This window comes from Thalassophryne amazonica, chromosome 16 (genome assembly GCF_902500255.1).
Source record: "Thalassophryne amazonica chromosome 16, fThaAma1.1, whole genome shotgun sequence".
In the NCBI taxonomy this organism is placed as follows: domain Eukaryota; kingdom Metazoa; phylum Chordata; class Actinopteri; order Batrachoidiformes; family Batrachoididae; genus Thalassophryne; species Thalassophryne amazonica.
Window position 1 is genome coordinate 91892209 of NC_047118.1, and position 27936 is coordinate 91920144.

General features: G+C 42.8%; 2 protein-coding genes across 2 annotated transcripts in view; both read right to left on the reverse strand.

The window, feature by feature from the left end:
• The window catches only part of mettl22 (methyltransferase like 22), a 382505-nt gene extending 367580 nt beyond the window's left edge, over positions 1-14925 (reverse strand). The window contains exon 1 of the mRNA XM_034190848.1: positions 14899-14925. The gene's annotated coding sequence lies outside the window, so the exon portion shown is untranslated. The remainder of the gene's footprint in view (positions 1-14898) is intronic.
• A 2194-nt stretch (positions 14926-17119) lies between these two features.
• LOC117528787 (serine/threonine-protein kinase SMG1-like) overlaps positions 17120-27936 on the reverse strand; it is a gene marked incomplete at its 5' end in the record, with an annotated part of 213177 nt that continues 202360 nt past the window's right edge. Inside the window, 2 exon segments of the mRNA XM_034191411.1 lie at positions 17120-18192; positions 21639-21745. Coding sequence (XP_034047302.1) covers positions 18115-18192; positions 21639-21745 — 185 coding nt within the window.

Here is a 27936-nt window from a genome sequence, read left to right on the forward strand (position 1 = left end):
GCATCTTCTCAACACTCTCTTTGGCAGCTGGTGACAGATCCTTTGCAGACTTAATTGGCCACTCATCAGCTGGCAGAATCAGGAACTCTGGTCCTTGCTGCCATGGTGAATTTTCATCCAAAAGTTTTGGACCAGCCCCACAAGTGATGATATCAGCAATATTCAATGGCCCAGAGATCCACCACCAATCCTCAAGTCGTGTGCTGCTTTGGATTTCCCCAACCCTATTGGCAAAAAATGGTCTGGAAGCCAAAGCTCTCAAGTTGCATCAAACTGCATCAATTTAATTCAGCCATGCTGCTCAAAGTACAACCCCAATTACAATGAAGTTGGGATGTTGTGTAAAATGTAAATAAAAACAGAATCCAACAATTTTCAAATCCTCTTCAACCTATATTCAATTGAATATACCACAAAGACAAGATATTTAATGTTCAAACTGATAAACTTTTTTTTTTTTTGTGCAAATATTTGATCATTTTGAAATGGATGCCTGCAACACGTTTCTAAAAAGCTGGGACAGTGGTATGTTTACCACTGTGTTACATCACCTTTCCTTCTAACAACACTCAATAAGCGTTTGGGAACTGAGGACACTAATTGTTGAAGCTTTGTAGGTGGAATTCTTTCCCATTCTTGCTTGATGTACGACTTCAGTTGTTCAACAGTTCGGGGTCTCCGTTGTCGTATTTTGCGCTTCATAATGCGCCACACATTTTCAGTGGGCGGAAAGGTCTGGACTGCAGGCAGGCCAGTCTAGTACCCGCACTCTTTACTACGAAGCCACTCTGTTGTAACACGTGCAGAATGTGTCTTGGCATTGTGTTGCTGAAATAAGCAGGGACGTCCATGAAAAAGACGTTGCTTGGATGGCAGCATGTGTGCTCCAAAACCTGGATGGACCTTCAGCATTGATGGTGCCATCACAGATGTGTAAGTTGTCCATGTCATGGGCACTAACACACCCCCATACCATCACAGATGCTAGCTTTTGAACTTTGCACTGGTAACAATCTGGATGGTCTTTTTCCTCTTTGTCTAGAAGACACGACCGTCCATGATTTCCAAAAACAATTTGAAATGTGGACTCATCAGGCCACAGCACACTTTTCCACTTTGCGTCTGTCCATTTCAAATGAGCTCGGGCCCAGAGAAGGAGGCGGCGTTTCTGGATGTTGTTGATGTATGACTTTAACTTTGCATGGTAGAGTTTTAACTTGCACTTGTAGATGTAGCGACGAACTCTGTTAACTGACAGTGGTTTTCTGAAGTGTTCCTGAGCCCACGCGGTAAGATCCTTTACACAATGATTTGAGTTTTTAATGCAGTGCCGCCTGAGGGTTACCCATACCCATCCCTAACCAAAGACACAGAATGAACATAAAGACACAGGCAGAGTGAGGATGAAGATAAAGTGAAAATAAAGACAGAGAGTGAACAAAGACACAGACAGAGGAGAAACATAGGACAAAGAGAAAATAAAGACGGAAAGTGACAAAGACACAGAGTGAACATAAAGACACAGAGTGAACATAAAGACACAGAGTGAACAAAAAAGACACAGACAGAGAGAACGTAGAAAAAAAGTGAAAATAAGACAGAGAGTGAACATAAAGACACAAAGAGTGACAAAGAACAGTGAACAGAAAGACAGAGTGACATAAAGAAAGAGGGTGAATATAAAGAGAGTGACAGAGATAGAGTGAACAGAAGACACAGTGAACATGAAGACACAAACAGAGGAACATAACAAAGTGAAAACTAAAGACCAGAATGAACATAAAAGACAAAAGAGACAAAGAAAACAGAGTGAACATAAAGAGACAAGAAACCGAGTGAACATAATGACAAAGACAGAGAGTGGCATAAAAGAAACAGAGTGACATAAAGATAGAGTGGCATAAAGAAACAGAGTGAACAGAAAGAGAGAGTGACATAAAGAAACAAGAGTGAACAGAAAGAGAGAGTGACAAAGAAACAGATGTGAACATAAAAATAGAGTGACATAAAGAAACAGAGTGAACAGAAAGACGCATAGTGAACATAAAGACACAGACAGAGTGAACATAGACAAAGTGAAAATAGACACAAAGTGACAAAGAAACAGAGTGAACATAAAGAGACAAAGAAACAGAGTGAACATAAAGACACAGAGTGAACATAATGACAAAGACAGAGAGTGGCATAAAGAAACAGAGTGAACATAAAGATAGAGTGGCATAAAGAAACAGAGTGAACAGAAAGAGAGAGTGACATAAAGAAACAGAGTGAACAGAAAGATAGAGTGGCATAAAGAAACAGAGTGAACATAAAAATAGAGTGACATAAAGAAACAGAGTGAACAGAAAGACGCATAGTGAACATAAAGACACAGACAGAGTGAACATAGACAAAGTGAAAATAGACACAAAGTGACAAAGAAACAGTGAACATAAAGACAGAGTGACATAAAGAAACAGTGAACATAATGACACAGACAGAGAGAACATACACAAAGTGAAAATAAAGACAGAGTGTGAACATAAAGACACAAAGAGTGACAAAGAAACAGAGGGAACATAAAGACAGAGTGAACATAAAGACACAGAGTGAACATAAAGACAAAGAGAACATAAAGACAGAGAGAACATAAAGACAGAGAAAATGAACATAAAGACAGAAAATGAACATAAAGACACAGAAAATGAACACAAAGGACACAGAGAGAACATATAGACAGAGAGAACAGAGACACAGAACATAAAGACACAGACACAGGGAGAACATAAAGACAGAGAGAACATAAAGACACAGACAGAGTGAACATAAAGACACAGAAAATGAACATAAAGACACAGAGTGAGAACAAAAAGACAGAGTGAACATAAAGACACAGAGGGAACATATAGACAGGGAGAACATAAAGACACAGAGGGAACATATAGAAAGAGAGAACAGAGAAAGTGAACAGAAAGACAGACACAGGGAGAACATAAAGACACCGAAAATGAACATAAAGACACCGAAAATGAACATAAAGACACCGAAAATGAACATAAAGACACCGAAAATGAACATAAAGACACAGAAAATGAACATAAAGACACAGGGAGAACATAAAGACAGAGAGTGAACATAAAGACACAGAAAATGAACATAAAGACACAGAGAATGAACATAAAGACAGAGAGAACAGAGACACAGAACATAAAGACACAGACACAGGGAACATAAAGACAGAAAGAACATAAAGACAGAAAGAACATAAAGACAGAGTGAACATAAAGACAGAGTGAGAACAAAAAGACAGAGTGAACATAAAGACACAGAGGGAACATATAGAAAGAGAGAACAGAGACAAAGTGAACATAAAGACAGACACAGGGAGAACATAAAGACACAGAAAATGAACATAAAGACACAGGGAGAACATAAAGACACAGAAAATGAACATAAAGACAGAAAATGAACATAAAGACACAGGGAGAACATAAAGACACAGAAAATGAACATAAAGACACAGAAAATGAACATAAAGACACAGAAAATGAACATAAAGACACAGAGTGAGATCAAAAAGACAGAGAGAGTGAACATAAAGACACAGAGAGAACATAAAGACACAGAGGGAACATATAGACAGAGTGAACATAAAGACACAGGGAGAACATAAAGACAGATGTGAACATAAAGACACAGAGTGAACATAAAAGACACAGGGAGAACAAAGACAGAGTGAACATAAAGACACAGAGTGAACATAAAGACACAGGGAGAACATAAAGACACAGAGTGAACATAAAGACACAGAGTGAACATAAAGACACAGAGTGAACATAAAGACACAGGGAGAACATAAAGACACAGAAAATGAACATAAAGACAGAGTGAGAACAAAAAGACAGAGAGAGTGAACATAAAGGACACAGAGTGAACATAAAGACACAGGGAGAACATAAAGACACAGAAAATGAACATAAAGACAGAGTGAGAACAAAAAGACAGAGAGAGTGAACATAAAGACACAGGGAGAACATAAAGACAGAGAGAACATATAGACAGAATAAACAAAGACACATAGTGAACATATAGACAGAGAGAACATAAAGACACAGACAGAGTGAAAAAAAAGACACAGGGTGAACATAAACAAACAGACAGACGAGAACACACAGACACAGAGTGAACACACAGACACAGAGTGAACACACACACACACAGAGTGAACACACACAGACACAGAGTGAACACACAGACAGACACAGAGTGAACACACAGACAGACACAGAGTGAACACACACACAGACACAGAGTGAACATACACACAGACACAAAGTGAACATACACAGAGTGAACATACAGACAGACACAGAGTGAACATAGACAGAGTGAACATACAAACAGACACAGAGTGAACATACAAACAGACAGAGTGAACATACAGACACAGAGTGAGCATACACACAGACACAGAGTGAGCATACACACAGACACAGAGTGAGCATACATACACAGAGTGAACACACCTACAGACACAAAGTGAACATACAGAGTGAACATACAGACAGACACAGAGAGAACATAGACACAGAGTGAGCATACACACAGACACAGAGTGAGCATACATACACAGAGCGAACATAAAGACACAGAGTGAGCATACATACAGACACAGAGTGAACACACCTACAGACACAGAGTGAACACACAAACAGACACAGAGTGAACACACAAACAGACACAGAGTGAACATACAAACAGACACAGAGTGAACATACAAACAGACACAGAGTGAACACACAAACAGACACAGAGTGAACATACAAACAGACACAGAGTGAACATACAAACAGACACAGAGTGAACATACAAACAGACACAGAGTGAACATACAAACAGACACAGAGTGAACACACCTACAGACACAGAGTGAACACACCTACAGACACAGAGTGAACACACAAACAGACAGAGTGAACATACAAACAGACACAGAGTGAACATACAAACAGACACAGAGTGAACATACATGAAGACACACAGTGAACATATATACAGACAGTGAACATACAGACCAGAGTGAGCGAACATACAGACAGAGTGAGCACACCTACAGGACACAGAGCGAACATACAGACACAGAGTGAACACACCTACAGACACAAAGTGAACATACACAGAGTGAACATATATACAGACAGTGAACATACAGACACAGACGTGAGCACACATACAGACACACAGTGAGCACACATACAGACACACAGTGAGCACACATACAGACACAGAGTGAACACACACAAAGACACGAGGTGAACACACACACAGACACAGAGGTGAACACACACAAAGACACAGATGTGAACACACATACAGACACAGAGTGAACACACATACAGACACAGAGTGAACACACACAAAGACACAGACGTGAACACACATACAGACACAGAGTGAACACACACATACAGGACACAGAGTGAACACACACATACAGACACAGATGTGAACACACATACAGACACAGAGTGAACACACACATACAGACACAGAGTGAACACACACATACAGACACAGAGTGAACACACACACAGACACAGAGTGAGCATACACACAGACACAGAGTGAGCATACATACAGACACAGAGTGAACATACCTACAGACACAGGGTGAACATACCTACAGACACAGGGTGAACATACATACAGACACAGAGTGAACATACATACAGACACAGAGTGAACATACACAGAGTGAACATACACACAGACACAGAGGGAACACACATACAGACACAAAGTGAACATACACAGAGTGATCATACCTAAAGACACAGAGTGAACACACCTAAAGACACAGAGCGAGCATACACACACAGACACAGAGCGAGCATACACACACAGACACAGAGTGAACATACATACAGACACAGAGTGAACATACATACAGACACAGAGTGAACATACTACAGACACAGAGTGAACATACACAGAGTGAACATACACACAGACACAGAGGGAACACACATACAGACACAAAGTGAACATACACAGAGTGATCATAACTAAAGACACAGAGTGATCATACCTAAAGACACAGAGTGAACACACCTAAAGACACAGAGCGAGCATACACACACAGACACAGAGCGAGCATACACACAGACACAGAGCGAGCATACACAGAGTGAACATACCTACAGACACAGAGTGAACACACAGACACAAAGTGAACATACACAGAGTGAACATACACACAGACACAGAGGGAACACACATACAGACACAGAGTGAACACACATACAGACACAAAGTGAACATACACAGAGTGATCATAACTAAAGACACAGAGTGATCATACCTAAAGACACAGAGCGAGCATACACACAGACACAGAGCGAGCATACACAGAGTGAACATACCTACAGACACAGAGTGAGCACACATACAGACACAGAGTGAGCACACATACAGACACAGAGTGAACATACACAGAGTGATCATAACTAAAGACACAGAGTGATCATACCTAAAGACACAGAGTGAACACACCTAAAGACACAGAGCGAGCATACACACAGACACAGAGCGAGCATACACACAGACACAGAGTGAACACACATACAGACACAGAGTGAGCACACATACAGACACAGAGTGAGCACACATACAGAAACAGAGTGAACATACACACAGACACAGAGTGAACACACACACACACACACACACACACACAAAGTGAACACACACAGACACAGAGTGAACACACACAAAGACACAGAGTGAACACACATACAGACACAGAGTGAACACACACAAAGACACAGAGTGAACACACACACAGACACAGAGTGAACATACACACAGACACAGAGTGAACATACAGACACAGAGTGAACACAAAGACATAGAGTGAACACAAAGACACAGAGTGAACATACCTAAAGACACAGAGTGAACATACACACAGACAGAGTGAACATACCTAAAGACATAGAGTGAACATACCTAAAGACACAGAGTGAACATACCTAAAGACACAGAGTGAAAATACACACAGACACAGAGTGAACATACACACAGACATAGAGTGAACATACCTAAAGACACAGAGTGAACATACCTAAAGACACAGAGTGAACATACCTAAAGACACAGAGTGAACACACATACAGAAACAGAGTGAACATACCTAGACATAGAGTGAACATACCTAGACACAGAGTGAGCACACACACAGACACAGAGTGAGCACACACACAGACACAGAGTGAACATACATACATACAGACAGAGTGAACATACATACACACAGACAGAGTGAACATACATACACACAGACAGAGTGAACATACATACACACAGACAGAGTGAACATACATACACACAGACAGAGTGAACATACATACACACAGACAGAGTGAACACACAGACAGACACAGAGTGAACATACAGACAGACACAGAGTGAGCACACAGACAGACACAGAGTGAGCACACATACAGCCACAGAGTGAGCACACATACAGACACAGAGTGAACACACATACAGAAACAGAGTGAACACACACACAGACACAAAGTGAACATACACACAGACACAAAGTGAACATACACACAGACACAGAGTGAACACACACACAGACACAGAGTGAACATACACACAGACACAGAGTGAACACAAAGACAGTGAAAATACATACAGACACAGAGTGAACATACATAAAGACACACAGTGAACATACATACAGACACAGAGTGAACATACAGACAGTGAACATACAGACAGAGTGAACACACATAAAGACACAGAGTGAACATACCTAAAGACACAGAGTGAACACACACACAGACACAGAGTGAACATACATAAAGACACACAGTGAACATACATAAAGACACACAGTGAACATACATACAGACACAGAGTGAACATACAGACAGTGAACACACATAAAGACACAGAGTGAACATACCTAAAGACACAGAGTGAACACACACACAGACACAGAGTGAACACACACACAGACACAGAGTGAACATACAGACAGACACAGAGTGAACACACAAACAGACACAGAGTGAACACACACAGACACAGAGTGAACATACAGACAGACACAGAGTGAACACACAAACAGACACAGAGTGAACACACACAGACACAGAGTGAACATACAGACAGACACAGAGTGAACACACAAACAGACACAGAGTGAACACACACACAGACACAGAGTGAACATACAGACAGACACAGAGTGAACACACATACAGACACAGAGAGAACATAGACACAGAGTGAACACAAAGACACACATTGAACACAAAGACACAGAGTGAACACACAGACAGACACAGAGTGAACACACATACAGACACAGAGTGAACACACATAAAGACACACAGTGAACACACACACAGACACACAGTGAACACACACACAGACACAGAGTGAACATACATAAAGACACACAGTGAACATACACACAGACAGTGAACATACAGACAGAGTGAACATACATAGACACACAGTGAACACACATACAGACACACAGTGAACACACATACAGAGTGAACATACATAGACACACAGTGAACACACATACAGACACACAGTGAACACACATACAGACACACAGTGAACACACATACAGACACAGAGTGAACACACATAAAGACACACAGTGAACATACATACAGACAGTGAACATACAGACAGAGTGAACACACATAAAGACACAGAGTGAACATACCTAAAGACACAGAGTGAACACACATACAGACAGAGTGAACATACATAGACACACAGTGAACATACAGACAGAGTGAACATACATAGACACACAGTGAACATACATAAAGACACACAGTGAACACACATACAGACACACAGTGAACATACATAGACACACAGTGAACACACATACAGACACACAGTGAACATACATAGACACACAGTGAACATACATACAGACACAGAGTGAACACACATAAAGACACACAGTGAACATACATACAGACACAGAGTGAACACACATAAAGACACACAGTGAACATACATACAGACAGTGAACATACAGACAGAGTGAACACACATAAAGACACAGAGTGAACATACCTAAAGACACAGAGTGAACACACATACAGACACAGAGTGAACATACCTAAAGACACAGAGTGAACACACATACAGACAGAGTGAACATACATAGACACACAGTGAACATACAGACAGAGTGAACATACATAGACACACAGTGAACATACATAAAGACACACAGTGAACATACATAAAGACACACAGTGAACACACATAAAGACACACAGTGAACATACATACAGACAGTGAACATACATACAGACAGAGTGAGCACACATACAGACACAGAGTGAACATACACACAGACACAGAGTGAGCACACATACAGACACAGAGTGAACATACACACAGACACAGAGTGAACATACATAGACACACAGTGAACATACATAAAGACACACAGTGAACACACATAAAGACACACAGTGAACACACATAAAGACACACAGTGAACATACATACAGACAGTGAACATACATACAGACAGAGTGAGCACACACACAGACACAGAGTGAACATACACACAGACACAGAGTGAACATACATAGACACACAGTGAACATACATAAAGACACACAGTGAACACACATAAAGACACACAGTGAACATACATACAGACAGTGAACATACATACAGACAGAGTGAGCACACATACAGACAGAGTGAGCACACATACAGACACAGAGTGAGCACACACACAGACACAGAGTGAACACACACACAGACACAGAGTGAACATACATAGACACAGAGTGAACATACAGACAGACACAGAGTGAGCACACACACAGACACAGAGTGAACATACATACAGACACAGAGTGAACATACATACAGACACAGAGTGAACATACATACAGACACAGAGTGAGCACACATACAGACAGAGTGAACACACACACAGACACAGAGTGAGCACACATAAAGACACAGAGTGAACACACACAGAGTGAACACACACACAGACAGAGTGAGCACACACACAGACAGAGTGAGCACACACACAGACAGAGTGAGCACACACACAGACACAGAGTGAGCACACACACAGACACAGAGTGAACATACACAGAGTGAACACACATACAGACACAGAGTGAACACACATAAAGACACAGAGTGAACACACATAAAGACACAGAGTGAACACACACACAAAGACACAGAGTGAACATACATACAGACAGTGAACACACATAAAGACACACAGTGAACATACATACAGACAGTGAACATACAGACAGAGTGAACACACCTAAAGAGACAGAGTGAACACACACACGGACACAGAGTGAGCACACACACAGACACAGAGTGAGCACACAGACAGACACAGAGTGAACACACACACAGACACAGAGTGAACACACACACAGACACAGAGTGAACATACACAGACACACAGTGAACACAAAGACACACAGTGAACACACAGACAGACACAGAGTGAACACACAGACAGACACAGAGTGAACACACACACAGACACAGAGTGAACATACAGACAGACACACAGTGAACATACAGACACACAGTGAACATATAGACACACAGTGAACATATAGACACACAGTGAACACACAGACACAGAGTCAACATACATACAGACAGAGAGAACATACATACAGACAGAGTGAACACACACAGACACAGAGTGAACACACATACAGACACAGAGTGAACACACATAAAGACACACAGTGAACACACATAAAGACACACAGTGAACATACAGACAGTGAACATACAGACAGAGTGAACACACACACAGACACAGAGTGAACACACACACAGACACAGAGTGAACATACACAGAGTGAACACACACACAGACACAGAGTGAACACACACACAGACACAGAGTGAACACACATACAGACACAGAGTTAACACACACACAAAGACACAGAGTTAACACACACACAAAGACACAGAGTGAACATACATACAGACAGTGAACACACATAAAGACACACAGTGAACATACATACAGACAGTGAACACACCTAAAGAGACAGAGTGAGCACACACACGGACACAGAGTGAGCACACACACAGACACAGAGTGAGCACACACACAGACACAGAGTGAGCACACAGACTGACACAGAGTGAACACACAGACTGACACAGAGTGAACACACAGACTGACACAGAGTGAACATACAGACAGACACAGAGTGAACATACACAGACACAGAGTGAACACACAGACAGACACAGAGTGAACACACAGACAGACACAGAGTGAACATATAGACACACAGTGAACACAGACACAGAGTGAACACACAGACAGACACAGAGTGAACATACAGACAGACACAGAGTGAACATACAGACAGACACAGAGTGAACATACAGACACACAGTGAACACACAGACAGACACAGAGTGAACATACAGACACACAGTGAACACACAGACACAGAGTCAACATACATACAGACAGAGTGAACATACATACAGACAGAGTGAACACACATACAGACACAGAGTGAACACACATACAGACACAGAGTGAACACACATAAAGACACAGAGTGAACACACATAAAGACACACAGTGAACACACATAAAGACACACAGTGAACACACATAAAGACACACAGTGAACATACATACAGACAGTGAACATACAGACAGAGTGAACACACCTAAAGAGACAGAGTGAGCACACACACGGACACAGAGTGAGCACACACACGGACACAGAGTGAGCACACACACGGACACAGAGTGAACACACAGACTGACACAGAGTGAACACACAGACAGACACAGAGTGAACATACAGACAGACACAGAGTGAACATACAGACACACAGTGAACACACAGACACACAGTGAACACACAGACACAGAGTCAACATACATACAGACAGAGTGAACACACATACAGACACAGAGTGAACACACATACAGACACAGAGTGAACACACATACAGACACAGAGTGAACACACATAAAGACACACAGTGAACACACAAAGACACACAGTGAACACACATAAAGACACACAGTGAACATACATACAGACAGTGAACATACAGACAGAGTGAACACACCTAAAGAGACAGAGTGAGCACACACACGGACACAGAGTGAGCACACACACGGACACAGAGTGAGCACACACACGGACACAGAGTGAGCACACAGACAGACACAGAGTGAACACACAGACTGACACAGAGTGAACATACAGACAGACACAGAGTGAACATACAGACAGACACAGAGTGAACATACAGACACACAGTGAACATATAGACACAGAGTGAACACACACACAGACACAGAGTGAACACACACACAGACAGAGTGAACACACACACAGACAGAGTGAACACACATACAGACAGAGTGAACACACATAAAGACACACAGTGAACATACATACAGACAGAGTGAACATACATAGACACACAGTGAACACACATACAGACACACAGTGAACACACAGTGAACACACAGACAGACACACAGTGAACACACAGTGAACACACAGACAGACACACAGTGAACACACAGTGAACACACAGACAGACACACAGTGAACACACAGTGAACACACAGACACACAGTGAACACACACACAGACACAGAGTGAACACACACACAGACACAGAGTGAACACACACACAGACACAGAGTGAACACACACACAGACACAGAGTGAACACACAGTGAACACACACACAGACACACAGTGAACACACAGTGAACACACATACAGACACACAGTGAACACACATACAGACACACAGTGAACACACACACAGACACAGAGTGAACACACAGTGAACACACAGACAGAGTGAACACACAGTGAACACACAGACACACAGTGAACACACACAGACACAGAGTGAACACACAGTGAACACACAGACACAGAGTGAACACACACACAGACACAGAGTGAACACACAGTGAACACACAGACACACAGTGAACACACACACAGACACAGAGTGAACACACAGTGAACACACAGACACACAGTGAACACACACAGACACAGAGTGAACACACAGTGAACACACAGACACAGAGTGAACACACACACAGACACAGAGTGAACACACAGTGAACACACAGACACACAGTGAACACACACACAGACACAGAGTGAACACACAGTGAACACACAGACACAGAGTGAACACACACACAGACACAGAGTGAACACAGTGAACACACAGACACACAGTGAACACACACACAGACACACAGTGAACACACACACAGACACAGAGTGAACACACAGTGAACACACAGTGAACACACACACAGACACACAGTGAACACACACACAGACACACAGTGAACACACACACAGTGAACACACAGTGAACACACAGTGAACACACACACAGACACACAGTGAACACACACACAGTGAACACACAGTGAACACACAGTGAACACACACACAGACACACAGTAAACACACACACAGACACACAGTGAACACACACACAGACACACAGTGAACACACAGTGAACACACACACAGACACACAGTGAACACACAGTGAACACACATACAGACACACACAGACACACAGTGAACACACAGTGAACACACACACAGTGAACACACAGTGAACACACACACAGACACACAGTGAACACACAGTGAACACACATACAGACACACAGTGAACACACAGTGAACACACATACAGACACACAGTGAACACACAGTGAACACACAGTGAACACACAGTGAACACACAGTGAACACACATACAGACACACAGTGAACAGACACAGAGTGAACACACACACAGACACAGAGTGAACACACACACACAGACACAGAGTGAACACACACACAGAGTGAACACACACACACAGACACACAGTGAACACACACACACAGTGAACACACACACACAGACACACAGTGAACACACACACACAGTGAACACACACACACAGACACACAGTGAACACACACACACAGACACACAGTGAACACACACACAGAGTGAACACACACACACAGACACAGAGTGAACACACACACACAGACACAGAGTGAACACACACACAGACACAGAGTGAACACACACACAGACACACAGTGAACACACATACACAGACACACAGTGAACACACACACACAGACACACAGTGAACACACACACACAGACACACAGTGAACACACATACACAGACACAGAGTGAACACACATACACAGACACACAGTGAACACATACACAGACACACAGTGAACACACACACAGACACACAGTGAACACACACACAGACACACAGTGAACACACACACACAGACACACAGTGAACACACACACACAGACACACAGTGAACACACATACAGACACACAGTGAACACACACACACAGACACACAGTGAACACACATACAGACACACAGTGAACACACACACACAGTGAACACACACACAGACACACAGTGAACACACACACAGAGTGAACACACACACAGACACAGAGTGAACACACACACAGACACAGAGTGAACACACACACACAGTGAACACACACACACACACACACACACACACACACACACACACACACACACACACACACACAGTGAACACAGACACACAGTGAACACACACACACAGTGAACACAGACACAGAGTGAACACACACACACACACACACACACACACACACACACACACACACACACACACACACACACACACACACACACACACACACACACACACACACACACACACACACACACACACACACACACACAGTGAACACACACACAGACACAAAGTTAACTGTTTTTGGTCTTTACCTGTCAAGTTTCATGCTCAAAGCGAGCTGTTGTTCTTCGTTTTAAATTTGGTTAAAATCCAGCGACGTTTTATTCACCGCCACCTACAGGACGGGAGTGGTATTTTTTAAATTATATTTATCCTACATTAGAACGTTATCCTGTGATTCCAACATTTTAAGGCCTTTTAAACTTGTACACAATATGTATTAATTATTGTGATTTTATCATTAATTGCAATTACTATGGCCAAGACAGTCACAACAGAAAAAACAAATCTCTTATCCCACACCTGTCCTATAGATTGGTACATTTTGCAGCTGAACTTGACACACTGATCAGCTTATTTGTTGTCTTCTTGTCCATCTCAGAGCTTCCCCAGCAGACAGCGTGTAGCAGACTGATGTCAATGTTCACATAGTTCCGTCCACACCAGTCAAATGTTGGTGATGACCTCCCTGGACTCCAACAACGGCCATATCATCAGAGGACCTCTGTAGGTACCATGTGACTGTCTTCTATCTGAAGTCCAGTGTGGAGCAAGTGGAGAGCCCTGTACACTGTGGAGCCCCTGAGCTCCAGACCACCACATCAGTCAGCGAGCCTCAGACTGCAGTCTGTCAGGTAGCTGATGATCCACACAGCCTGCAGACAGACAGACAACTCCAGCAACAAGGATGGATGGTGGTGAAGGTTTAAAAAAGCTCAGTGTTCTCCAGGTGAGAACGTAAAAAGAGGAACCACATCTACCTGGACAAGAAACAAACAGTCAGGGGTCCAGCTCACTGGGGGTCTGATGTGCTATAAACCTCTCTGTGGTCTTCATCGGATGGGATGCTGAGGCTACTAACCCTAACCCGCCGCACCAGACTAAAACAGTTTTCACTCCTTCATGTTGGCTGTGATTTGACAAATCCCAGTGAGCAGCAACTGTGATTTCAATGTTTATTTCTGGGTTGAACAGTGGGCATCTTTCCAACCACTTTTAAAACAACTAAAACACAGCTACATTAGCAATGGGTCCCAAAAACATACATTTGTTTCATCAAATGGATGATTTGTTCAGTTGAATTTTTAAACAGAGGTGACATGGATTATTACAGTGTGAAAGTAAGAGCTCAGAAGTTCCTGATGATTGCTTCCTTCCTGCCCTTATTGGACTATGATGATGTGTGTATGTGTGCTTCATCCAGTTGTCTACAGGCCCTAAGATTCATCACTGGTTGTAGCCACCTCATGAACCACTGTTGAGTTGTCTGCCAAAGCTGGCATGCCCTCTGACCGTCAGGTGCTATACACACTGAATGACGCTGGTTTACAAAATTCTTATTGGACAGGTTCTGACCTATTTATCTAGTTTAGTTCAGAGATCTGAAAGCCGTTATGCTTTGTGCTTGAATGACATGTCCTTCGGTGTACCTCGTGTCCGCACTGAAGCTTCTCATTTTTTTGCTCCCTCTGATTAGAATGTTCTCCAATCTAGGGAAGGTGATGGTCTAGTGGTTAAGTGTTGGGCTTGAGACCAGACGATCCTCGGTTCAAATCCCAGCCTGAGTGCAAAATCACTAAGGGTCCTTGAGCAAGGTCCTTAATCTCCTAGTTGCTCCCGGTGTGTAGTGAGCACCTTGTATGGCAGCACCATGACATCGGGGTGAATGTGAGGTATTATTGTAAAGCAATTTGAGCATCTGATGCAGATGGAAAAGCGCGATATAAATGCAGTCAATTTACCAATCTGAACTGAAACCATCCCAGTTCATTTCTTTGAATGCCTTCTCTTCTCTTAAGCGACCACAAACAGAATTCCTCTGCACAGAGCCCGTTTCTAAATTCTAGTTGTACCCTATTCCTCGTTACGACCAAGCTGATTGTTTTATCTGTAATTTGCTTGTATTTTACTCGTCTTTAACGTTACCATGATGATGTTAACCTGTTTATTATGACCTGTGCTGCTGCCTTTATTGTCCAGGTCATTCTCGTAAAAGGTTTCAATCTCAATGAGCTTATCTGGTTAAATAAATATTATTAAATCACAGTTATAAAAAGAAACCCTATCTGTTCAGGTAAAAATGGATGTGCACAAACAATAATCACACATCATAAATGGATTTCATGTGACTTTTCAGAGTAATGGACAAAAGCTACACACATCAACCATGTTGGAAAGAAGGTCCAGACGATTCAGTGCTGCCACCTGCTGGATTGTGTGTGTTTTTCCTGTTTGAAACACCACTCTGACCCTGGATCAGTTCCATGTTTATTCAGCATTCAACAAAATCCAATAAAATTTTTAAGAAGTAACAGTTTGCACCAAAAACATCACGGTGGTTTCACTTCTGCCACTAAAATGTAAAACTAGAAGGTCAACAAGAGTAAAACGCAGGCATTCTGAACAGACGGGATAAGCTACGTAAAACAAACAAAAACCCATTAGCAACCTAATACTAAAGTCTGAAAGAGGTCACAAGAAACATTTCAATGCACAACACAGAGAAGACTGAAGAAAAGATGGGTTGTCCTGTCCACAGCATGTCCCATCGGCCCCCAAACACCTGTGAAAATGACGTTTCAGGTTTCCACAAAACCACAACAATCTCAACATCAAAATCCTTTATTCACTTTGTCTTTATGGGTCCATTCAGCCCAAATGAGAACAAACATCAGACGACTGTTTCAGGCTTTGGATCCACGTCGTCGACACAAATCCTGAATCTTCATCGTTCACACCTCCAGATCTGCCACCGGCCAATCAGAGTCACAAGACCAAAATGGAAAGATGAAGAAATGTGTGGCCCCGCTCATGTGGTAGTCATGGTGAAGTCCAAACATCAGGGTGTTTGACAGCAAGATCCTGCCGGATCTGGCCTTCAACCAGAGTGGAACCGCCTCAACAGGAAGTGCTCCATTTTTCATGGTTACAACTTGGTAGTGGGCTGCAGGAGTCCCCAGATGGATGGTCTGGGGCCCTTTCAGCTCCTCCTCTCTCCCACCCGGTGCCGGGATTCCTGGTTAGCAGGGCTGCAGATCCACTGAGAATTGGTGGTGGACAGTGGTTGCAGCGGTGCTACGTGGTCGATACCCATAGTTTGGGTGCCCAGGAGTTTGCGAGGGTGGGCTAAGCGTCGGCTTCACCCATCCTTCCCCCCAGTGTGGCTCGGTGCTGGTGTTCTGACCCCCGAGACCCACTAGATTCCGGTGGAGCTGTTGCTGGACCAAAGACATGAAGCAGCATAGCATTCACACCCACGCGGTCCAGCCTTCATACAGCTGGGCCAAGTTGTCCATGTTGGTAGCCTCTTTGATGACATAGTCCACCTGCAGAGGAAAGACCAGCTCAGTTCAAACAGGCTCACAAACTGCATCGTAACTTTGGGATTCTGGTCCAATTGCTGTTACCATGAAACAAAACTAGCATCCAATCAGCACCACTCTGAAAGATCACATCACAGACTGTCAAACATCCTTTTGATGACATCACTACATTCCATGAACTATGACGTTTGTAAGATGTGGTTCAGGCTAAATCCCATTTTGAAACAATGATCACATAAAAAAAAAAAAAAAAAAAAAAAAAAAAAAAAACACTGCTCCATTATGGAATTTACTGCTTTTGGAAAAATGTCAACAGCATGGTTTTCATGTTGAGGTGGAGTCAGGGAATTTTAGAGCAGCAGGACCGAAAGCTCATTATGAAGGACAGATGGGCGTGGCTACTAAATACAATAAAGTGACAGAGTGCCACCACCCCTTAAAAAAAAGCTCCAGACTGAGTGGATTCGTCTGTACAGTCAACTTTCTACTGTCTGGCTTTACGCTATATGATGGGTTTAAGGTGTTTTTTTTTTTTCCTCTCTCTCTGCTCCGTGTGTCCTCAGACCATCCACTTCAGATTTAATGTATGACTATTTTTAACCTGCATCTGATGTCAACATGATCACATGATTTTGTAGTTGTGAGGAACAGTGATGAACAAACTGAAATTTTGTTAAATCTCTGCTGCTGGTGGACTCAGTCTTAAAACCATACCTGAAATAAACAGCAGAAAACTCCTGCAACAGAATATTACTGATGTGTTTGTTCACATGTGGGTTAATACAAACTAAGGTCACTTCTACAGGTTGCTCTGCTGAAGGCAAAAGTCACCAGATTCTTTCCCGACACAGGAGCACAAAGTCTGTAAAAATTACCGAAATGGTGCATTTAGACCCCTGAGGGCGAATTATATGATTCAACCTCTCCGGGTAGAATTGATCCCATCTTTAAAGGGATGAAAATGAAGAAACAGAAATATAAAAGTCTGTGCAAAGACACTTGGCCATCACTGTTTCACTGTGGGCAGGGCTCATCCCTGGTCCATGAAGCAAAGTTTTTTTGTGTGTGTGTGTATGTGCGTGTTGTGTCAGATAAGTCAAAAGTATTTTCTTTGGTTTGTGATGATTTTTGTTGGAATGTCTGAAGCGATCCAGTGTGGAATATATCAGGTGGGTCGACCCTCCCAGCCTTGCTGTTTGTTATGTCGCTATTATTATAGCAAAAGTATTTGCAAATGCATATTTTGATCTGTGTGTGTAAATAGACCCAGAAATGCGTATAGAAATCTGTGTGTGTCTAAATCCATTCACAAATGTGTAAAAAAAAAAAAAAAAAAAAAAAAATCTGTGTCTGTAAACAGATCCACAAATGTAAAAAAATCTGTGCGTCCGTGTGTCTGTGAAAATGGGGTCACTCGATTGGATGTGTTCTTACATGTGACTTTTGCTACACTCCTGCCGTGTTTGATCTGTAAATGCGTGCAGCCATTTGCACTCATGTTGTGGTTATACAGCTTCATACCACCAGAGGGCGCAAGCACCAATGACATCGCTCACTGAAGCCTGGCTGGTCCACTGAAGAGATCAAAATACACATTTACAAATACTTTTCCTATAATAACGGCACCATAAATGTTCAAAAGACAAATGTCAGGCTGGAAAAGACGAGACAATTTTCCAAGCCAACGATGCAACAGTGCGCCGTTTATGAGGAAAAGGTGGAATGAAAAGGCACAGCTTTGTTTCCGCCCCTGAGACCATCCACCAATCACAGACGGTGACTCACACGGTTTAATTTGCAGGCGGTATCTATAAATGAACGGTTACACTGGTCTACAAATACAGGGTGGGTCAAGAAAATGTGACCACTTTTGTAATCCAAAGAAGAAGAGTGTGGATTGAACATGTCATCAATGATTGAAATGTGCGGAAAACAAGAGACACAGTGGGAAACGTTTGGTATCAAATGTTAAATTGATGCTTCTGTTACAAGTCTGTAAAACGTGTGAATAAGTTCTCATTTCAAAAACTTTGTACAATCAAAAAGTGGTCACATTTTATTGGCCCACCCTATATTTTGAAATTACCTGCTTCAGAAATAAAAAGTGCTATTTATTATGGATTTTGGCATGTTGAATTCAAATATAACTGACTGACTGGCTCCTGTTTCCAAGATATACAAGGTTTTACATTGTGCATCTACATAATTATATTGTGTTAACAGTAGAGTTTTCATGAAAAATCATAGACATGGGTCTTTTTTATGTTTCTCTGACTGTATGTATAATATTTCACCTGTTCTCTTTTTGTAACACTTTAAAACAAACACCAAAAGGGTTATATATTAATCCTTAGTAGCATTTCTTGAAACTACAGCCAATCAACAATTTCTAACAACATTTTCATTCTCCGTGGCCCAAAATGAGTAAAGTTTGACTGTATTTCAGAAGCAGTTTGGCTGTAGACCAGTGGTATTGGAGCTAAAACCTCATTCATTTCATTAAATGCAAATTGCAGATATCTGTCGATTTTGCTTTTACAAAATAAATTCAATCAATCAACGGTATTTGATTGACGTGCGGCTATGGGCCCATTAATGTAGCAAAAGTATTTGCAAATGTAATGCAGTCTGCATTTAATGAAACAAACGAGATAACCGTTCATTTATAGATACCGCATGCAAATTAAACTGTGTGAGTCCCCTTCTGTGATTGGTTGATGGTCTCAGGGGCGGAAACAAAGCTGCGTGTTTTCAATAGACCTTTTCTTTATAAACGACACACTGTTGCATCGTTGACGTGGAAAATTGTCTCATCTTTTCCAGCCCGACATTTGAACATTTATGGTGCCGTTATTGTAGGAAAAGTATTTGTAAATGTGTATTTTGATCTCTTTGGTGGACCAGCCAGGTTTTAAACGACAGCAGTGAGCGATGTCATTGGTGCTTGCGCCCTCTGGTGGTATGAAGCTGTATAACCACAGGCACACAGACAAGTCTCCACACAAGTGCAAATGGCTGCACGCATTTACAGATCAAATGCGGCAGGAGTGTAGCAAAAGTCACATGTAAGAACACATCCAATCGAGTGACCCCATTATCACAGACAGACGGACACACAGATTTTTTTTACGCATTTGTGGATGATTTAAACACCTACACACACACATCAAAATACGCATACACAGACTGCATACGCATTTCTGGCTCTGTTTACACACACACACACACACACACACACACACACACACACACACACACACACACACACACACACACACACACACACACACACACACACACACACACACACACACACACACACACACACACACACACACACACACACACACACACACACACACACACACACACACACACACACACACACACAGATCAAAATACACATTTGCAAATACTTTTGCTACAATAATGGCCCCATCGTTTGTTACCTGCTCACAGACGCTCATCCGTCTGTTGGCGTCCACATCTCGGCCCTCCAGCTTGGCTTTGACCCTCTTCCACACACTGACGGCATAGGAGTTCCTCTCCTGGACAGCTGCAACACACACACACACACACGCTGAGTTACCCGGGTCCACCAATCCAGATCCAAAATCCGGTGGAGTATTCCATGCCCTAATATCTATGTGTTGAATTCCTTTATTTATCACTTTTTTGTTAATGTTGAGTCTGTCTGCCAAATAAATTCATTGAATTCAATCATTCATTCTATCTGTGGTGCAAATTTGGTGAGAATCAGTGAAGTACTTTTGAAGTAATCGTTCAACTCCTATACAAAGTGAAATCTTAATCCATAATCCGGATCCGGATGACCTCCAAAGTTTCAGTGTAGTCTTCCATGGCCTAATATCTATCTGCTGCACAAATGTGGTGAGAATCCTTGAAGTAGTTTTGATGTAATCCTTCAAAGCACATATAAAGTGAAATCTTGATCCAGAATCTGGATTTGGATCTTGATCACCTCCAAAAATTCTGGGGAGTCTTCAGTGTCGAAATATGTATCTGTTGTGTAAATTTGGTGAGAATCCGTGAAGTAGTTTGATGTAATCCTTCAACTCAGCCACATGGGGTGTGCAGCCAGTACATTCTGAGTGCCGGTCCCAAGCCCGGATAAATGAGGAGGGTTGCGTCAGGAAGGGCATCCGGCATTAAACAAGCCAACCTAACTATGCAGACTAAGAATTGAATTTCCATGCCGGATTGGTCGCAGCCCGGGTTAACAACGTCCGCCACCAGTGCTGTTGCCCAACAGGGTGCCGGTGGAAATTGGGCAACTGCTGGGCAAAGACGACGAAGAAGAAGAGGAGAATATTTCCACAAACAGCAGGAGAAGAAGAAAACTAGAAGGATGGAAATGAGAGTGGGGACTTTGAATGTTGGTAGTATGACTGGTAAAGGGAGAGAGCTGGCTGATGATGGAGAGGAGAAAGATAGACATATTGTGTGTGTAAGAGACCAAGTGGAAGGGAAGTAAGAGCAGGAGCATCGGCGGTGGGTACAAGTTGTTGTACCATGGTGAGGACAGGAAGAGAAATGGTGTTGGGGTCATTTTAAAGGAAGAGTATGTTAAAAGTGTGTTGGAGGTTAAGCGAGTGTCTGACAGGGTGATGAGTGTGAAGTTGGAAATTGAAGGGGTGATGATGAATATCATCAGTGCATATGCCCCACAGGTAGGTTGTGAGATGAAGGAGAAAGAAGATTTCTGGAGTGTGTTAGATGAGGTGGTGGAGAGTGTGCCCAAGCATGAAAGAGTGGTGATAGGAGCAGACTTCAATGGGCATGTTGGTGAAGGGAACAGAGGTGATGAGGAAGTAATGGGTAGATATGGTATCAAGGATAGGAATGGGGAAGGACAGATGGTAGTTGATTTTGCAAAAAGGATGGAAACGGCTGTGGTGAATACCTACTTTAAGAAAAGGGAGGAGCACAGGGTAACATATAAGAGTGGAGGAAGGTGCACACAGGTGGACTACATTCTTTATAGGAGATGCAAGCTAAAAGAAATCACAGACTGTAAGGTGGTAGCAGGAGAGAGTGTCACTAGACAGCATAGGATGGTTGTTTGTAGGATGACTTTAGAGGTAAAGAAGAAGAAGAGAGTGAGAGCTCAACAAAGGATCAGATGGTGGAAGCTAAAGGAGGAAGACGTGTGAAATTTAGCGAGCAGGTGAGAGAAGCACTGGTTGGAGGGGAAGCAATTTTGGACAACTGGAAAAGTACTGCAGATGTGGTGAGGGAGACAGCTAGGACAGTACTGGGTATGACATCTGGACAGTGGAAGGAAGACAAGGAGACTTGGGGGTGGAATGAAGAGGTCCAGGAAAGCAAAAGGAAAAAGAGGTTGGCGAAAAAGTTTTGGGATAGTCGGAGAGATGAAGAAAGTAGACAGGAGTACAAGGAGATGCGGCGTAAGGCGAAAAGAGAAGTGGCAAAAGCAAAGGAAAAGGCATATTGCAAGCTGTACAAGAAGTTGAATAGTAAGGAAGGAGAAAAGGACTTGTACCGATTGGCCAGACAAAGGGACAGAGATGGAAATGATGTGCAGCAGGTTAGGATGATAAAAGATGCACATGGTAATGTGCTGACAAGTGAGGAGTGTGTGCTGAGAAGGTGGAGGGAATATTTTGAGAAGCAGATGAATGAAGAAAATGAGTGAGAGAAAAGGCTGGATGATGTGGTGAGAGTAAATCAGGAAGTAAAAGAGATTAGTAAGGAAGAAGTGAGGGATGCTATGAAGAGGATAAAGAGTGGAAAGGCAGTTGGTCCAGATGACATTACAGTGGAGGCATGGAAATGTCTAGGAGAGATGGCAGTGGAGTTTATAACCAGATTGTTTAATAAAATCTTGGAAAGTGAGAGGATGCCTGAGGAGTGGAGACGAAGTGTGCTGGTTCCTGTTTTCAAGAACAAGGGTGATGTGCAGAGGTGCAGTAACTACAGAGGCATAAAGCTGATCAGCCACAGCATGAAGTTATGGGAAAGAGTAGTACAACTCCTGGCAAAAATTATGGAATCACAGGCCTCGGAGGATGTTCATTCAGTTGTTTAATTTTGTAGAAAAAAAAGCAGATCACAGACATGACAAAACTAAAGTAATTTCAAATGGCAACTTTCTGGCTTTAAGAAACACTATAAGAACTCAAGAAAAAAAATTGTGGCAGTTAGTAACGGTTACTTTTTTAGACCAAGCAGAGGAAAAAAATATGGACTCACTCAATTCTGAGAAATAAATTATGGAATCACCCTGTAAATTTTCATCCCCAAAACTAACACCTGCATCAAATCAGATCTGCTTGTTAGTCTGCATCTAAAAAGGAGTGATCACACCTTGGAGAGCTGTTGCACCAAGTGGACTGACATGAATCATGGCTCCAACATGAGAGATGTCAATTGAAACAAAGGAGAGGATTATCAAACTCTTAAAAGAGGGTAAATCATCACGCAGTGTTGCAAAAGATGTTGGTTGTTCACAGTCAGCTGTGTCTAAACTCTGGACCAAATACAAACAACATGGGAAGGTTGTTAAAGGCAAACATACTGGTAGACCAAGGAAGACATCAAAGCGTCAAGACAGAAAACTTAAAGCAATATGTCTCAAAAATCGAAAATGCACATCAAAACAAATGAGGAACGAATGGGAGGAAACTGGAGTCAACGTCTGTGACCGAACTGTAAGAAACCGCCTAAAGGAAATGGGATTTACATACAGAAAAGCTAAACGAAAGCCATCATTAACACCTAAACAGAAAAAAATAAGGTTACAATGGGCTAAGGAAAAGCAATCGTGGACTGTGGATGACTGGATGAAAGTCATATTCAGTGATGAATCTCAAATCTGCATTGGGCAAGGTGATGATGCTGGAACTTTTGTTTGGTGCCGTTCCAATGATATTTATAAAGATGACTGCCTGAAGAGAACATGTAAATTTCCACAGTCACTGATGATATGGGGCTGCATGTCAGGTAAAGGCACTGGGGAGTGCCATCACTGGACTTAATGACTACAGGCCTGTGGCTCTCACGTCTGTAGTCATGAAGACCTTCGAACGCCTGGTTTTATCCCACCTGAAGTCCATCACCGACCCCCTCCTGGACCCCCTGCAGTTTGCCTACAGAGCCAACAGGTCTGCAGATGACGCCATAAACCTGGCCCTGCACTCCATCCTGTAGCACCTGGACTCCCCAGGAACCTACGCTAGGATCCTGTTTGTGGACTTCAGCTCTGCATTCAACACCATCCTTCCAGCTTTGCTCAAGGACAAGCTTTCTCTGCTCCACATGCCCAACTCCACCTGCAGGTGGATCACAGACTTCCTGACGGACCGTAGTCAGCGTGTGAGGCTGGGAGAAAATGTCTCGAACACTCGGGTTCTCAGCACAGGATCTCCACAGGGCTGTGTCCTTTCCCCTCTGCTCTTCTCCCTGTACACTAACTGCTGCACCTTGAGCCACGACTCTGTAAAACTCATCATGTTTGCGGACGACACTACCCTCATCTGACTAATTTCAGATGGGGATGAGTCTGCCTACAGGAGGGAGGTGGACCGGCTGGTGACCTGGTGCAGCAGCAACAACTTGGAGCTCAACGCCCAGAAAACAGTGGAGATGAACGTGGACTTCAGGAAAGCCACAGCCCCCCCACCCTCCCTCACCCTCACCAACAGCCCCATCACCACTGTGGTCTGTCACCGCTTCCTCGGCACCACCATCACCCAGGACCTCAAGTGGGAGTCAACCATCAGCTCCCTCATCAAGAAGGCCCAGCAGAGGATGTACTTCCTGCTGCAGCTGAAGAAGGCCAAGCTGCCTGTCCAGCTGATGGTGCAGTTCTACACGGCCATCATCGAGTCCATCCTCTGCTCCTCCATCACGGTGTGGTACGCCGGGGCCACAGCCAGGGACAGACACAGACTGAAGCGCATTGTGGCCTCTGCTGAGAAGGTGATCGGCTGTAGCCTTCCATCTCTCCACGACCTACACGTCTCCAGGACTCTGGGCCGAGCAGGTCGGATCACAGCTGACCCTTCTCACCCTGCACACGGTCTGTTCAAACCACTCCCCTCGGGCAGGAGGCTACGGTCCATCCGGACCAGAACCTCCCGCCATAAGAACAGTTTCTTCCCCTCTGCCGTTAGACTCATGAACTCCTCATAACTCAGTCACCTTAAGCTTAACTCTGTCACTTTATCATCTTATCACGGGTCACTTTAGACAGTGTACTTTGGTTTTTAATTGCACTCCTCCCACTGCACTGTTTTTTCTGTTTCTCTGTTTTTTCTGTTGCACACAGCCTTTCATATTTCTTTTTTTTTATGTTAGATTTTACCTTATTTTGACACATATGTTAAATTTTATCTTAGCATTTGATCTCTTCTTAATGTTGCACCATTGTACCGAAGCAAATTCCTAGTCTGTGAATCCTGTTCACTGGCAATGGCAATAAACTTCTTCTGATTCTGATTCTGAGATGGCTGTCATTACATCATCAATAAATGCACAGGTTTATGTTGATATTTTGGACACTTTTCTTATCCCATCAATTGAAAGGATGTTTGGGGATGATGAAATCATTTTTCAAGATGATAATGCATCTTGCCATAGAGCAACAACTGTGAAAACATTCCTTGCAATAAGACACATAGGGTCAATGTCATGGCCTGCAAATAGTCCGGATCTTAATCCAATTGAAAATGTTTGGTGGAAGTTGAAGAAAATGGTCCATGACAAGGCTCCAACCTGCAAAGCTGATCTGGCAACAGCAATCAGAGAAAGTTGGAGCCAGATTGATGAAGAGTACTGTTTGTCACTCATTAAGTCCATGCCTCAGAGACTGCAAGCTGTTATAAAAGCCAGAGGTGGTGCAACAAAATACTAGTGATGTGTTGGAGCGTTCTTTTGTTTTTCATGATTCCATAATTTTTTCCTCAGAATTGAGTGAGTCCATATTTTTTTCCTCTGCTTGGTCTAAAAAAGTAACCGTTACTGACTGCCACAATTTTTTTTCCTGATTTCTTATAGTGTTTCTTAAAGCCAGAAAGTTGCCATTTGAAATTACTTTAGTTTTGTGTCATGTCTGTGATCTGCTTTTTTTTTCTACAAAATTAAACATCTGAATGAACATCCTCCGAGGCCGGTGATTCCATAATTTTTGCCAGGGGTTGTAAAAGCTAGGCTTAGAAAAGCAGAGAGAGCAAAAGAAGATCTGTGAGCAGCAATATGGTTTCATGCCAAGAAAGAGCACTACAGATGCAACGTTTGCTCTGAGAATACTGTTGGAGAAGTACAGAGAAGGCCAGAAAGAGTTACATTGTGTGTTTGTGGACTTAGAAAAAGCTTATGATAGGGTGCCAAGAGAAGAGCTGTGGTATTGTATGAGGAAGTCTGGAGTGGCAGAGAAGTATGTTAGGATAGTGCAGGACATGTACAAGAATAGTGCGACAGCGGTGAGATGCGCAGTCGGAATGACAGACTCATTCAAGGTGGAGGTGGGATTACACCAAGGATCAGCTCTGAGTCCTTTCTTGTTCGCAGTGGTGATGGACAGGTTGACGGATGACATCAGATAGGAGTCCACATGGACTATGATGTTTGCAGATGACATTGTGATCTGTAGTGAGAGTAGAGAGCAAGTTGAGTCTAGTCTGGAGAGGTGGAGATATGCTTTGGAGAGAAAGGGAATGAAAATCAGTAGAAGCAAGACCGAGTCCATGTGTGTGAATGGGAGGG